The sequence below is a fragment of the Rhipicephalus sanguineus genome, chromosome 1 (assembly GCF_013339695.2).
Source record: "Rhipicephalus sanguineus isolate Rsan-2018 chromosome 1, BIME_Rsan_1.4, whole genome shotgun sequence".
NCBI lineage: Eukaryota > Metazoa > Arthropoda > Arachnida > Ixodida > Ixodidae > Rhipicephalus > Rhipicephalus sanguineus.
Window position 1 is genome coordinate 70,740,463 of NC_051176.1, and position 15,173 is coordinate 70,755,635.

Sequence of the window (15,173 nt, forward strand, 5' to 3'; positions counted from 1 at the left end):
GCAGGCAACATTCCCATAAATCTAGCGTAAGATCCGGAGTTCCACAAGGAAGCGTTCTGGCTCCAATTTTATTTCTTATATACATTAATGATCTGCCTTGTAATATTCCTGTCAGCGTCAGACTTTTCGCTGATGACTGCGTCTTATACCAAGTAATCGACTCTTATAGTGACCATCTTGCATTAAACAACTCTTTATCTTTAGTATTCAAATGGTGTAAAAATGGCAAATGACATTGAACGTTAAAAAATCGGCTGTTCTATCAATAACGAGAAAAAAACACACATCTGATTTTAACTACACCATACGTAGCGCCACGCTCAGCGCAGTGAAAGAGTATAAATACCTTGGCTTAACACTAACCCATGACTTTAGATGGGAACGCCACGTAAACAACGTCACCTCGTCTGCACTAAAAAAATTGTTTTTTTTTAAATAGACGTCTGAGACTAGCCCCCCCTATCACAAAGCTATTAGCATACCAAACCTTTGTCAGATCAACTTTGGAGTACGCTAACGTTGTTTGGTTTCCTTCCACTAAAGAACTCATTTACAAACTCGAAGCAGTCCAAAGGAAGACACTAAGATGCATTTACAATAAACATAGGCCAAAAGATTCACCCACAGAATTACTAAAACAGGCCGGTATCCTCACCTTACAAAACCGAGCCAAGCTTGCGCGATTAAAAATGATGTATCAGCTCATTCACCAAGACATAAAGATTGACAGTTCCAAATACTTATCTTTAACTCAAACACGGCAAACGCGGCACAAACACGCATTATCATTACATGAGCATGTCATTCATACGGAAAGTCATAAATATTCATTTTTTCCTTTAATGACACGTGAATGGAACAGGCTGGATCCTAGTGTAACAACAAGCGCGACGTTATCTTCCTTTTTAACATTGCTTGAAAATCAGCTACATGCCGCCCAGTTATGAGCTACCTGTATCATCATTAATTCTGTATAACTTTTTTTTTTTACATCAGTGTACTTTTTGTCCCAGTTTTCCCTTTGTATGCTTCTTTGATCACTATTTTTTTACTGTTATACTGTACCCATAATTCTGCTTATCCTACACACTGTCGCTTCGTTTATTTTTCACAATTTTTATATCAGTGTATTTTTTGCTCCAGTTCTCCCTTTATATGCCTCTTTGATCACTATTTTTTTTTTTTACTGTTATACTGTACCCATAATTTTGTGTATCCTACACACTCTTACTTCGTTTATTTTCACCATTTTGACATCAGTGTATTTTTTTACTGCAGTTTTTCTTTTTGTATGCCTCTTTGATCACCTTTTATTTTTTTTCGTATTAGGATGTACTATTATTATGTGCTATTACGTCTTCTAGTCTGCCTTTGTTAACTGCCAATATTTTCTTTATGTGTAATTGAATTTTTACTATTTTGCATTGTTGTATTGTAACAATTCAATATGCCCTTCCTGTAAAGATCCCTAATGGGATCGACAGTATGAATAAATAAAAAAAAAAGCTCCCCCACGGTAGTGGGTAAACCTGCTGCGGTTGATTCCAAAAGCGCGTCAATATTTTGTAAGCAGATTTTTTCGATCTTAGAACCCACTAAACAAGTTTCATCTCCATAAGCCTCGGTTAACATTTGAAATGTTTCCGTGGCTGATTTCTTAACTTTCACGAGAAACTTTATGTTGAATCGCTGTTCGGTTTTTACATAGACATTTTTTCCAGCAGAATGCAGCTACACGTGTTCACTAAATGACGCAGCGCTCTCAACTGGCGGCATCGGTTAAGTCGAAACCGGCCGCATGGATAGAGGAGGTGTGTGGGATGGCGTCAGGAAAGCAGTTGTAGCCACTTTCACTCGTTTTTCGAGCTACACACTTATTCACGTTTTTTGGGGGGTCACACCTGGTATTCTCCTAGATTGTGCTAAAGCTTTTGAAAATGTGTCTCATCGCTTACTGCTTCTTAAACTCAGTGCTCTTAATGTTGACCCTAACATCTTGAACTGGACAGAATGTTTTCTAAGTAACCGTACTCAATTTATAACTGCTAATGATGGTGCATCCCCGCGCTGTCTGCATCCCCGCGAGTTAGGCGCTCCTCAAGGCCCCGTCTTGGGCTCATTGCTATTTCTAACTTATATGAATGACTTACCTACTGTTATTAATAGTTCCAATAAACTATTTACCGACGATTGCGTCCTATGCCGCGAAATAACTGATCAGCATAATAACTTTATTCTTCAGTCAGACCTGGATAACATATCAAAGTGGTGCTCAGAGTGGCTAATATTCTTAAATCCCACTATATGAAAAATTATGTGTGTCCCGCGTAGCTCTGACTCATCCACTTCTTTCGGCTATCTTATCAATAACATGAACCGTGAGTGCGTAACATTGTGTAAATATATCGTAATTCAGATAGTCAATAACCTTTCTTGGCATGCGCACATTGAATACATCGCTACATCGCTAACGATTCCCACCGATCCCTGGGCTACATACGCGGAAGTTTTAACACGAAAGTGTTTATTGCCGGGGTCCACCAAGACTTCAGTGACGTATTTCCGTCACGGAAATGACGTCGAAAAAATATACACAATCAGATGGAAAAGAAAAAAAAACGTACCGTTAACGGGCATCGAACCCACGACCGCTCGGTCCGCAACAACAGATGCCGGGCACGCTGTCCACTGCGCCACGGTCACAGACTCTGGAGGCTTTACGAACGCGCCTTTTATATCTGCCACCCTCCCGGTCGGCTGGCTGGTGTTGACCTCTGGGAGTGGCAAGGTAAAGCAATTCGTCATTGCTGTGGCCTCCGCGACTAGCACCTGCAACGCGTTACGCGTCCGTCCCATTCGGCGCGTTTTCAATAGAATTTGAATTTTGTCAATGCCTTAACACACCGCGAGGTGGGGACCTTTGCCCAAGCGTCGTAAAAGCATCGGCCTCGCTCAGTATCACGCTAATACAAACCAAAAATAGCTCTGCGACGCGCGCCTGCCTCACCTGGCTGTAAGCCCGCGTTCCCCGTTGTCGCGCTCGCCCCGAGAAAAATCGCGGCCGGGCTACCGGGGCGACACGACGCGCTTTGCGTTTCCCTCTAGTCCGGCCGTGGGTGTTCAATCGCTTTTAACTTGCCGCGGGATGGCGAACAAGCTCTTCGTCCAATATGCGACGCTTTTCTGGCTATCACACCTCGTTCTCTGATTAAGCTTTCACCGTTAACTACTACAGCTACCACAAGGGTTTGTTTACTCATTTAACATGGACGTTAGTCGTCGGGATGGAGATGTACCACCAATAATCAAAGTGGGTGCATACACGTTAAACGGCGCCATTAGCTGCCAGACATTAATATACATTGTGCAAACTCTCTTATATCAACGTACAGTAAGCATTCAGTTACTTCTGTAAGGACACGCTTTACTTTCGTGTTATTCCGATTCCTATGACGGAAGGATGAACCGTGTTTTTTCTAAAGCCCGGTGCCATTTAAAATTACTGCTATATAAAACACTTATTATACCCAAGCTAGAGTATGCGTCATCTATTTGGGACCCCGGTCAAAAAACATTAACAGGTATCACTGAATCAGTTCAAAATCAGTCAGCACGTTTCATTACTTGAAATTATTCCCGCGCACCTAGCGTTTCGCTAATGAGTCAGTCCTTGGATTGATTGACTTGTAACTTCGAAGAAACATTTCTCTTCTATGGCTTTTTCAAAAAATCGGTTACCAAAATAATTCATTAAAAGGAACTCTCTTCAGAAGCTCCGCACATATCTCCACGTCTTGATGATCAGTATAAAGTTTTCATTCCTTTCTGCCCCACCAATGTTTTTTTCAGACTCCTTTCTGCCAAAGACCAGTGTCGAGTGGAACTGCCTTCCTCCCTCCATTGCCTGCACTGAGGACGCGTCATCTTTCAAGGCTTCTCTAACTGATGACACATTGAGCCTCTAATAACTTATTAATAATTGAACATGTATTTTCATAAATTTTTGGTATTTTTATGTTCTATTTTACTGCGTTTTTGTTAATATTACCCACCCCCTCTGTAACGTCTTTATGCGCGCTGAGGGTAATGTAAATAAATTGAATAGAATAAATAAATAAACAGTTGTTGACAATTAAGTGGGAAATACTACCCTGACGTCATTGTTACACCCAATGAAAGTGGTCGCATGAGTGATATGGCATCTCAAAAGAACACCACTTCTCAAAATGCCGGGAATGCGGCTGGTAATGTATTGCAGTGCGCTATGATAAGTAGCAGTGCGTGTTTGAAGCCTTATGATAGCAGTGAAGTGATAGCTGCGCCAAGAAGTGAAACGTGCTGCACTTCGGCAAAACCGCATAGTTTGCGCGCAGGATGCGCCAAGATGTCATTTTTTTGCAGCCTTTTGGAGAAAAACAGTACGGCAGGCACTAAATATAAGTAATTCATCGATCACTGTTTTAGGTTCATGTGCGTAAGGTATGTTTCACCACTCTACTAAGTGTCTCCATAGTCGGGCACAACTTAAGACGGGAGAGTCGCAGGCCAGGTGACCAAAGCGTGGCATACGATTGCCTGCGCGACTACAGAAATAGTCCGGCTCATGTTCTAGGCATGCTCTCCGACGTCAGTGTCACCGTCCATCCGGCTCGTGACGTCACTGTAGAGGGCGCGCTCATTGGTGCAGGCTTGTGTGCATCACCCATATTGCATAAAGTTTTCTACGGCTACTACTGTCTCATACTGCGTCATAACATTATTAATTAGAGTAAATATAGTTACTAACTGTTGCGAATTTAGAGAAAAGTAATACTTGGTGCAGTTTCAGGTTTTTGTGAGCTTGCAGCCTTTTAATTGATTGACTGCATTAATTACAGTGAGCGGTACGTGTATGTGCTTAAACGAACCACTGATTTTTTTCTAATAAAAATTGGTAGTACTATTCGTCCTGATTAACTTCAAGAAGTTATGCAGAGCGCTTGATTTAATACGATACTACGGTAAGGATTTATCAACAACTCCACCCGCGGCAGAGGCCTGTGATTTTGCTAAGTACGGAGTCGCAGCATATGTATACTGGTGTCTCGGTCCTGCTTCTCGACTGCGGGAAATGTTCATGTGAAATAACTTGTCGAATGAAATACGAAGCCTTCCATTACCTATAGCTTAATAGCGCGGAAACACGACTAAGGACAAAAGGGGACACCGACATGGCTGCCGTAGCAGAAAGCATCTACAAAACTCAGAATTACCGAGGCCTTACTGCAGATGTTGGTTCCCAAGAGAGCGTGGCCCGACGCGACAAAGTCGCGGTCATCCCGTTCAAGCACCAACTGTCGATAAACTGAAGAAGATCGGTCAGGACGGGGTGTTCGTGTCATTTTTTCGGCTCCGCACAAGCTCGACTCGCTTTCGCCGAAAAGCAGTCCTATTGCGAGACTAGAAGTTGAATGTAAAGTTGAGCATCGTAACCGGTTCGTGGATTGTGTGTGCGGGGTTGTCTACAGAATTCCTCTGTCGTGTGGCGCCTGCTACGTAGGTCAGACTGGCAGGTGCCGCAACGACCGGCTTCTGGAGCATGCAAATAACGTCCTAAACAAAAAAGACGGTTTCCTGGCACTTCATTGTGAGTGGCTATCTTCCTGAATTTGATAAAACATCAGTTTGCACCGGCACAAAGACGGCCGCACCCGCGTAATTGTAGAAGCGGCACAGATGAGGCGGGAGGGATGCTCCTGCGCGAGCTTAGCGTGAGCAAGCCGTCCATTTCAGGGGCGTAGCCAGAAATTTTTTTCGGGGGGGGGGGGGGTACAACCATACTTCATGTATGTTCGTGCGTGCGTTTGTATGTGTGCGTGTATCTATACACAAGCATATATATATACAAGCATTTCACTATGTGATGAAGAGCTTGCGTTTTTAGAAGGTGCTGGCACGCGCATGCGGTGACCCCTCCTGTTTACGCACTTGCCATGTTTCAAGGCGTGCTTGTTTATTCTGACTTCGCTTGTTTCGGCACGTGCCTTATTTTTCTGTTTTTCATTATTCACTGTAAACACTGCCTGCACATGTGCTTCGTTTCACAATAAAGCTCAGCTGAAAGTTATAGCGCTTGTCGGTGTCCCCTGTTGTCCTTTGTTGTGTTTCCGCGCCATTACGCTATAGATCATGCAGTACCAACTAGCCCGATCCGCTACCCTTCTTCCATTACCACGAATTTCGTTAAACACATCGAACATTTCAGGCACAAAGAACCAATTTATTAAAACCAGTATTTTGTTACAAGCCCACAAAACAGGAGCCCAACGATTCTCTCTATGAAGCACGACATCACTTACTTCACCATACAGTGTGGGCCTAGGTTGTCCTGAAAGTACGAACGTCATGAAAATAATTTCTTCGATTCTAAAAAAATTCTGTGGAATATTTACGCAATTTGCACATCCAAACAGTACCTAAAGTATCGGAGCAAGCGTCTTTTAATTACAAATATTACCTGTATAGTGGGCAGTTGAGGAGACCGACGGTCTAGGGACTTCAGAAACTGAGGGTTTTGCGCAAGAAAACGAAGAGCAGTAAGTTAATTTCATTTTCTGAACTTTTAAGTAAATATCCATTCATGCGTGCGTATATCCATTGCATTTAACATGGTACAACTGCTCCATATTAGAGAGATAAATATTTGCGTTCAAAAATGTGGAACTAGTAACCGCTCCAAAAACCTAGTTTGCTGCTCCAAAGCGCGTGGTTTTATCTGCTCCAGAAGCTGCACCAAAATGGGTTCGATGAATCACATCACTGCTGTTGAGCTTTATGCTTAACTTCTGATGTTTGTGTGCGGCACGCGTATGTTTTCCTTTCTGGTGGGCATCTCTGGTATTGCCTACACGGCATGCACTTATCAGTTCTTTTAAATCGACTATGAAGTTATCTCCGCTTTTAACCTGTTTGAATACAGATTTTTATATTACCTCAGATTTTCACCTCTTGAAGCCTCCAGTTACTGGGAATATGTTACCCCAAAAAACTTTTAAACAGCGAAGCTGATTAAGCTAGCCGTAATGTGTCCGACCCTGTCTCGAAAAATGAACAGCCATGTGCCACAGGATTTGTGTAATTCCCGCTACTCACCACTCGCCCACTAAAAGTAAAGGAGACAACAGTTAGCCGAACAAACGGGTATGTGCCACAGAAATGGGCGTGACCTATCAGAAAACTGTCATTATCATAAACGGGTATGTGCCACAGATAGTTGGTAAATCCCACTACTCCCCACCGGTCCAGTAAAAAAAGGTGATAGTTAGCCCAACACTAGGGAACGGGAAAGGCAACGGCGGCTGCGAGACTGTCATCATCATAAACGGGTTTGTGCCACAGAAATTGGGTAAAACCTACTACTCACCACTGGTCCACTAAAAATGAAGAAGGCAACAGTTAGCCCAACAATAGGAAACAGGAAAGGCAACGGCGGCTACAAAAAGACCCCGAAACGATGGAAGGCCTACACCAACGACGACGTGCCCGTAGATCTATGACAGGTGCGAACGCTTGGTTTCAGCTCGAGTTTCTGTCTCTGGAGCTTGGGAATCCGTGTGGTGTCTGTGACTGTCTGTGGTTTAACTCGAACCTCTGCGCTGAGAATCAACGTAGATACAACCTAGCATCACCTAGCCAGAGCCTAGCGACGACCTAGAAGCAACCTAGAAACAACCTGCATCACCCAACTAAGGCCTAGAAACAACCTAGAAGCAACCAGATTAGTCTTCAAGATTGTCCAGTTTTGCTATTCGAAGTCTTGCACGGCTTAGTGCAAGCTTCGCCACTTTCTTTTTTTTTTGCTACTTTCTTGTTCCCTTGATTTGAACGAAATTATCAATATTTGGTGAAGTCGCAGCCGCTGAAGAAGTACGACTATGCGGTGCAAAAACATGGCGACTGAGGCGTGTTTTTAGCTCCCAGAATTGAATTAGGCACTTGCATTACACTAAGGAAAAGGCTTTTAGGTGCGTGGCTGGGCCTCGGGGGAAACTTGCATGGGGCCTCGTTTTGCAGACCCCGTATTGCTGAACGCAACTCTCTACTTCCTGTATGTTCGAGTTGTTCGATATTTAGTTGTGTCGAACGTGTTTAGATTAGCTACACTCGATGATTACCAAATGCCCGGAAACAATTATCTGCGTTTTTGACATCCCAATTAAAATCGTCGGACATATCCCGTCGATCATATAAATAACACTAATTTTGATTAATAAGCTTGGCGATGATTTTAATCACATTGCACATTGCGCTATGGATTAAATGCTCTCAAAATGCTCTCAAGATCTCCTAGAGAAGAGGAAGAAGGAATACACGCACGAGGTGCACGAGAACCGAACTCAAATTGTTCACGTGATTACAGGCTAAGAAAAGCTGCGTGGCGAAAATTGCTTTACAACCAATGTCCTAGAAATTGGATGGATTATAAATATGCGGCTGCAGTTTTTAAGAGGACAGTCGCTACTGCGAAAGAGGGTTATGATAGCCAACGTTCAGAGTTCCTTTCGAAGCCTGGCAACAGGAAACCCCTTTTTAAATTTCTTAGATCCAAAAAGGTAATTCCTTCCCCCATAAACATCGAATCGGTAGTTTCAACGCCAAATGAATTGGCTAGTTTTCTTGAAAATATTGCTAAAGGTTTTGAAAATCGCTTCACGACTGCTTGTTCATACCTCTCACGGTCCCCTGTCAAAAGTGATGACTTTGAAGAGGTCACTGCTTCAGAACTAGCACAAGTTGTGCAAATCTTACCTAATTCTGCGCCAGGTCCTGATGGCATTACTGCATCGGTAATAAAAATCATACATAAGGTTTCGCCCCAAGATTTACTTGAAATCGTTAACCACTCTGTTAGAAATGCTTGGATCCCACCTGATTGGAGAATTGCGAAAATAATTCCTTTATTAAAAAAGCAAGGATCTGGATATACTTTAGATAACATCAGGCCTATTTCGCTCACTTCTAATCTGGTAAAATTAATCGAACGAATATTGCACATTCGGATAGATAATTGGTTGAATGAACGCATGATCTTGAGCCCATGCCAAATTGGATTCAGGCGGGGTTGTTCCATTTGGTGTGCCCATGTTGACTTAGAAAGCAGGATACAACTAGCCCGTGATCAGAAATACTTTGCCGCTTTAGTTACTCTGGATATTGCAAAAGCTTATGACAGTGTAGAACATGTTAAATTAATAAATTCACTTACATACGTAGGTCTACCACATTACTTCGTTGCATGGGTACACTCCTTTTTGAAAGACAGAAAGTCTTATTGCTCTCAATCTGGTATATCGTCTTTAAATTATAAACAAACTAGAGGTCTTCCCCAAGGATCGGTATTGTCTCCATTACTATTTAATATTTTATTAAGTACCATTCCTATTCTTCAGGGCGTACAGGTATATGTATACGCCGACGATATTGCATTTTTTGCTACAGCTGCAGATATACATACATTGTATTAAAACTTACAGATGTATATGAACACTCTTGAAACGTGGGTGGAAGGCATTAATCTGTGCTTGAACATTAGAAAAAGCGCAATTGTAATTTTCCCGCTCAGCGTTCCCGTTCAAATTTCGTTACTTTATCGCCAAGACGTTATCCCGCAGGTGGAATCGATTAAGTATTTAGGGGTTATTTATACTGAAAAACTTAATTGGGGTCCGCATATCGAAGCTATGGCAGCTAAAGGAGCTCGTGCGGTAGGGATGCTTCGTAGGCTCAGCAATAAGCGGACAGGATTACGACGTGATGTGCTTCTTATGATTTATTGCATGTATATTCGCCCGATATTGGAGTTCGGCTGCGTCTTGTTTTCTGGGGCACCTGCCTACAAACTTCGGCCATTAGTTCTTCTAGAACGCGAATCACTACGTTTATGTCTTGGGCTTCCTAAATTTGTTGCGAATAATATTTTATACAAAGAAGCGCGCCTGCCTTCTCTTCTTACACGCTTTCACATCCTGACAGTACGTACCTTCCTAAAGATATATGCATCACCCCTGAGGAGGTCGCAGTATGTTTTTATTAATCAGCCGATGTCATTTTTTAACCATCAGTGGTCTATATTACGGTGTCCACAAGTCATTTTCGCACAAAAACTCTTGGCAACATTACAAGTGAACCTTCGGGAAGTACTTGTGTCGAACAGATCTGTGCACCCAATTAAAATACAATTCGATGACATATTTCCTAAGAAATGCAAAGACTTACCTAATAGATACATAAAGGCCATTTTGGAAGACCATTTGTCAAAATTAGATACAAACATCGTAATAGCTACTGATGCTTCAGTTTGTGAAGAAAAGGCAGGAGTGGGAATTACATCATTATCTTTGGATTGGTCTTTCTCAATTCGTTTGCCTGATTTTACACCTATTTATCAAGCGGAATTACTTGCAATCATCCTAGCTTTACGTAAATTACCCTTATCTATAACAGAAGTAGTCATTTTAACAGACTGTCTGTCTGTTTGTTCTTCATTGACGGCACCTAACATGTCATGTACCTTAGAAGTATTTTATTCTCTTGTCCCAAGACATTTACGTTTTATTCGCTTGGTGTGGGTACCAGGTCACAAAGGTTTAACCCTCAATGAATGTGCGGACGCGCTTGCAGTTGCATCACGCGATGGTCCCGTAATTTCTATTTTACCGACGTTGTCCTTTGTCTCTTCGGCGCGATTTGAAAAGTTTGCCACGTCGGTTGACATTGGTAAATCTCCTTTGTCAACATCCGAATTCCTTCACCTTGACTTTTCGTGGAAAAATCGATGGTGCTCCAGCAGAAGGGCAGAAATATCTATCACCAGACTACGATGCGGAGTTCCCCCACTGAACTTTTACCTGCACAGGTCTGGTCTGTCTCAGACACATTTATGCCACCACTGCAACGAGAGTGAATCTCTGCACCATTTCTTTATAACATGCAGATTGTACAAAAATCAAAGAAAAAGACTGCTAGAGGAACCCCTCCGAAGGATGGGATTAAATTTATCCCTTCCGATGGTTCTTTCCTTTGGGGCAATTGAATTGGGCCACAGCCACAGGAACGTTTTCGAAGCCGTATGCGATTTTCTACGGGAGACAAAGCGAATTGCTTATTAGGTTATTTAATTTCATTTTATTTTTCATTCATACTGGCTTCAAAAAAAAAGAAATATATATATATATATATATATATATATATATATATATATATATATATATATATATATATATATATATATATATATATATTTCTAATGTTTTTCTAGCCTTGAATATTAGTGTGAGTTTTTCCCTACATATCCTTTTTACAAACATATTTGAAATGTAAAACAATTGTATCTCAAAAATAAGGTGCCGCCCGTTTCATGGCCGATCCCCCACAGTGGGTTGCGCCAGGTTGCGAAGGTCCAACCAACCAACCAACGAACGCGGCCTCAGTCGGTGGCAAGGGCTCATCCAGCTGGCTGCTCAATCCGGGTCTCGCCGCTGTTCCACCGAAGCCGTCTCCTGGGGCCCGCTTGCCGTCGAGCGGCAACGTTGAGGAGCACAGAGGGCTCTACGCGATCGACGGCTGACGCGGGAACGAGTCCCGGGGCGACGACGCCATGCCGAAGAAACAGGCGGAGGTCAACCGCGGTCCGCCTAAGGCCGGGCGAGGAAAGCGCCAGGTTGCTGCTGACGACCATGACCCTGGCCCTTCCAACGAGGCTCCCGCTGCCAAGAGGCCACGCGGTCGACCGCCCAAGGTCGTGTCGGTGGAGCCGCTAACTCCGAAGCCCATCGCAACCACGGCGGCTCGAAAGTTGCGGAAGGCAGCCGATGAAGCGCAGCCCGAGAGCGAAAACCCATCCACCAGCAGGGCAGCCGCATCTAAAGCCCCGAGATTGAGCCGCAGGAAGCGGTCGAGAAGCTCCGCAAGCAGCACCAACGACACAGCAAGCGAGGCTCCAAAGCGTCGCAGTGCCAAAAGAAAGGTGAGCCGCGGTCGATCAAGGCACTCGTCCCGCAGTCGTCCCGGTGGACGCGTGCGTAAAGACCAAAGCCGTGAAAGCTTGACGACACGGTCGGGAAGAAACGATGGAAGAAAGAAGAGGCACGGCAAGAGCCGCCGCCATGCCCGGTCTCTTAGCTCATCCTCGGCCACGAGCATGCGCTCGAAGCGCGGCAAGAAGCGCCGCCATGTCCATAGTCGCGTGTCCTCCAGCCACGGGGGAAGGCACGTGAAGGCGAGGAAGGCTCCGAGCAGCGCCTCGTCAACTAGACACGGGAGGCGCACGAGGGTCCGCAAGAGCTCCAAGGGCATGAAGAGAAAGTAGCAGAAGAAGCCGATTAGAATTAAAGCTTCGGTTAGGACTGACCGTTCTACGCCCAGAGCAGAGCCAGCGAAAATGAACGATTGGTATTTCCCTCTAACATTTCCTATAATGTGGCGAGGTTGAAAGTGCCCCTTGCTCTGCCAGAGTACAATATTCTGGAATAAAATTTCCTTCGTTGCCCCTTTGTTACCCAATTATTGTCTGAAATGTGCTATAATGTAACGTATGCGCTGGTGAAATCGCGGGAAGGATGTGAGAACGGTTTATTTTAGCACACTAATGTTGGTTCATTTGTATAACCAATACCATGTGCGCAAGGTTGTCCAAATAATGTGCAGTAGATCGCTCAGGCTGCGTAAGCGAGTGTAAGCAATAATAGGTAAGGAAGTTTTCAGAATCGCACCGAGATCGTACAACGGCTCGCCAGCGCAAATACCAAATTTATAGTTGTTCGGGTGGAAGTAAAAATTCTGGAACCCGTCTCTAACAGGGAAAATGGGGGCAAGCGAAACTTTGCGTGAGCGGCTGACGTACTGTTTTTCTCTTAACAGCGACGCTGCTCAGCAAATCGTTCCTTCACCCCGTACCAAAAAACTATCACCATCAGAAACGTGTATGCGCCAAAGAAATTGGTTAAACCCCACTACACACCACTGGTTCACTAAAAATGAAGAAGAAAACTATCGTCATCAAACGGGTATGTGCCATTGTGCGTCCTATCAGAAAACTGTAAAACGTCATCATCATAAACGGGTGTGTGCCACAGAAATTGGGTAAATACTACTCATCTTTGGTGCACTAAAAATGAAGAAGGCAACAGTTGGCCCAACAAACGGCGGCGAGAAGACCGCGAAGCGATGGAATGCCTACGCTAACGACGACGTGCCCGTAGATCTATTAGAGGTGCGAACGCTTGGTTTCAGCGCGAGGTTCTCTCTCTGAAGTTTAGATATCCATGTCGTGTCTGTGACTGTGTGTGGTTTAACTCGAACCTCTCTGCGCTGAGAATCAACGTAGAATCAACGTAGCATCACCTAGCTAAAGTTTAGCAGTGACCTAGAAGCAACCTAGAAACAACCCTCATCACCTAGCTAAGGCCTAGAAACTACCTAGAAGCAGCCAGATTAGTTTTCAGAATCTTCCAGTTTCGCTATTTCAAGTCTTGCGCGGCTTAGTGCAAGCTTCGCCAATTTTTTTTTTTGCTACTTTCTTGTTCCCTCGATTTGAACGAAATTATCAATATTTGGTGAAGTCGCAGCCGCTGAAGTACGACTATGCGGTGCAAAAACATGGCGACTGAGGCGTGAATTGAATTAGGCACTTGCATTACACTAAAGAAAAGGCTTTTAGGTGCGTGGCTGGGCCTTGGGGGAAACTTGCATGGGACCTCGTTTTGCAGACCCCGTATTGCTGAACGCGACTCTCTACTTGCTGTATGTTCGAGTTGTTCGATATTTAGTTGTGTCGAACGTGTTTAGATTAGCTACACTCGATGATTACCAAATGCCCGGAAACAATTATCTGCGTTTTTGGCATCCCAATTAAAATCGTCGGGCAATAGTATATCCCGTCGATCATATAAATAACACTAATTTTGATTAATAAGCTTGGCGATGATTTTAATCACATTGCACATTGCGCTATGGATTAAATGCTATTAAAATGCTCTCAACATCTCCTAGAGAAAAGGAAGAAGGAATACACCCACGAGGTGCACGAGAACCGAACGCGGCCTCAGTCGGTGGCAAGGGCTCATCCAGCTGGCTGCTCAATCCGGGTCTCGCCGCTGTTCCACCGAAGCCGTCTCCTGGGGCCCGCTTGCCGTCGAGCGGCAACGTTGAGGAGCACAGCGGGCTCTTCGCGATCGACGGCTGACGCGGGAACGAGTCCCGGGGCGACGACGCCATGCCGAAGAAACAGGCGGAGGTCAACCGCGGTCCGCCAAAGGCCGGGCGAGGAAAGCGCCAGGTTGCTGCTGACGACCATGACCCTGGCCCTTCCAACGAGGTTCCCGCTGCCAAGAGGCCACGCGGTCGACCGCCCAAGGTCGTGTCGGTGGAGCCGCTAACTCCGAAGCCCATCGCAACCACGGCGGCTCGAAAGTTGCGGAAGGCAGCCGATGAAGCGCAGCCCGAGAGCGAAAACCCATCCACCAGCAGGGCAGCCGCATCTAAAGCCCCGAGATTGAGCCGCAGGAAGCGGTCGAGAAGCTCCTTCTCAAGCAGCACCAACGACACAGCAAGCGAGGCTCCAAAGCGTCGCAGTGCCAAAAGAAAGGTGAGCCGCGGTCGATCAAGGCACTCGTCCCGCAGTCGTCGCGGTGGACGCGTGCGTAAAGACCAAAGCCGTGAAAGCTTGACCACACGGTCGGGAAGAAACGATGGAAGAAAGAAGAGGCACGGCAAGAGCCGCCGCCATGCCCGGTCTCTTAGCTCATCCTCGGCCACGAGCATGCGCTCGAAGCGCGGCAAGAAGCGCCGCCATGTCCATAGTCGCGTGTCCTCCAGCCACGGGGGAAGGCACGTGAAGGCGAGGAAGGCTCCGAGCAGCGCCTCGTCAACTAGAGACGGGAGGCGCACGAGGGTCCGCAAGAGCTCCAAGGGCTTGAAGAGAAAGTAGCAGAAGAAGCCGATTACAATTAAAGCTTCGGTTAGGACTGACCGTGCTACGCCCAGAGCAGAGCCAGCGAAAATGAACGATTGGTATTTCCCTCTAACATTTCCTATAATGTGGCGAGGTTGAAAGTGCCTCTTGCTCTGCCAGAGTACAATATTCTGGAATAAAATTTCCTTCGTTGCCCCTTTGTTGCCCAATTATTGTCTGAAAT

General features: G+C 45.0%; 1 protein-coding gene across 1 annotated transcript; it reads left to right on the forward strand.

Moving 5' to 3' along the window:
- The first annotated feature begins 14,251 nt into the window (after nt 1-14,251).
- LOC125759386 (serine/arginine repetitive matrix protein 2-like) lies at nt 14,252-14,965 on the forward strand. The gene has a single exon (XM_049418071.1). The coding sequence runs from the start codon at nt 14,252-14,254 to the stop codon at nt 14,963-14,965; it is 714 nt and encodes a 237-aa protein (XP_049274028.1).
- The last annotated feature ends 208 nt before the right edge of the window (nt 14,966-15,173 follow it).

What these genes read in the sequence shown, in the direction of transcription:
- LOC125759386 (XM_049418071.1), top strand. Translation starts at nt 14,252, where the DNA reads ATGCCGAAGAAACAGGCGGAGGTCAACCGCGGTCCGCCAAAGGCCGGG.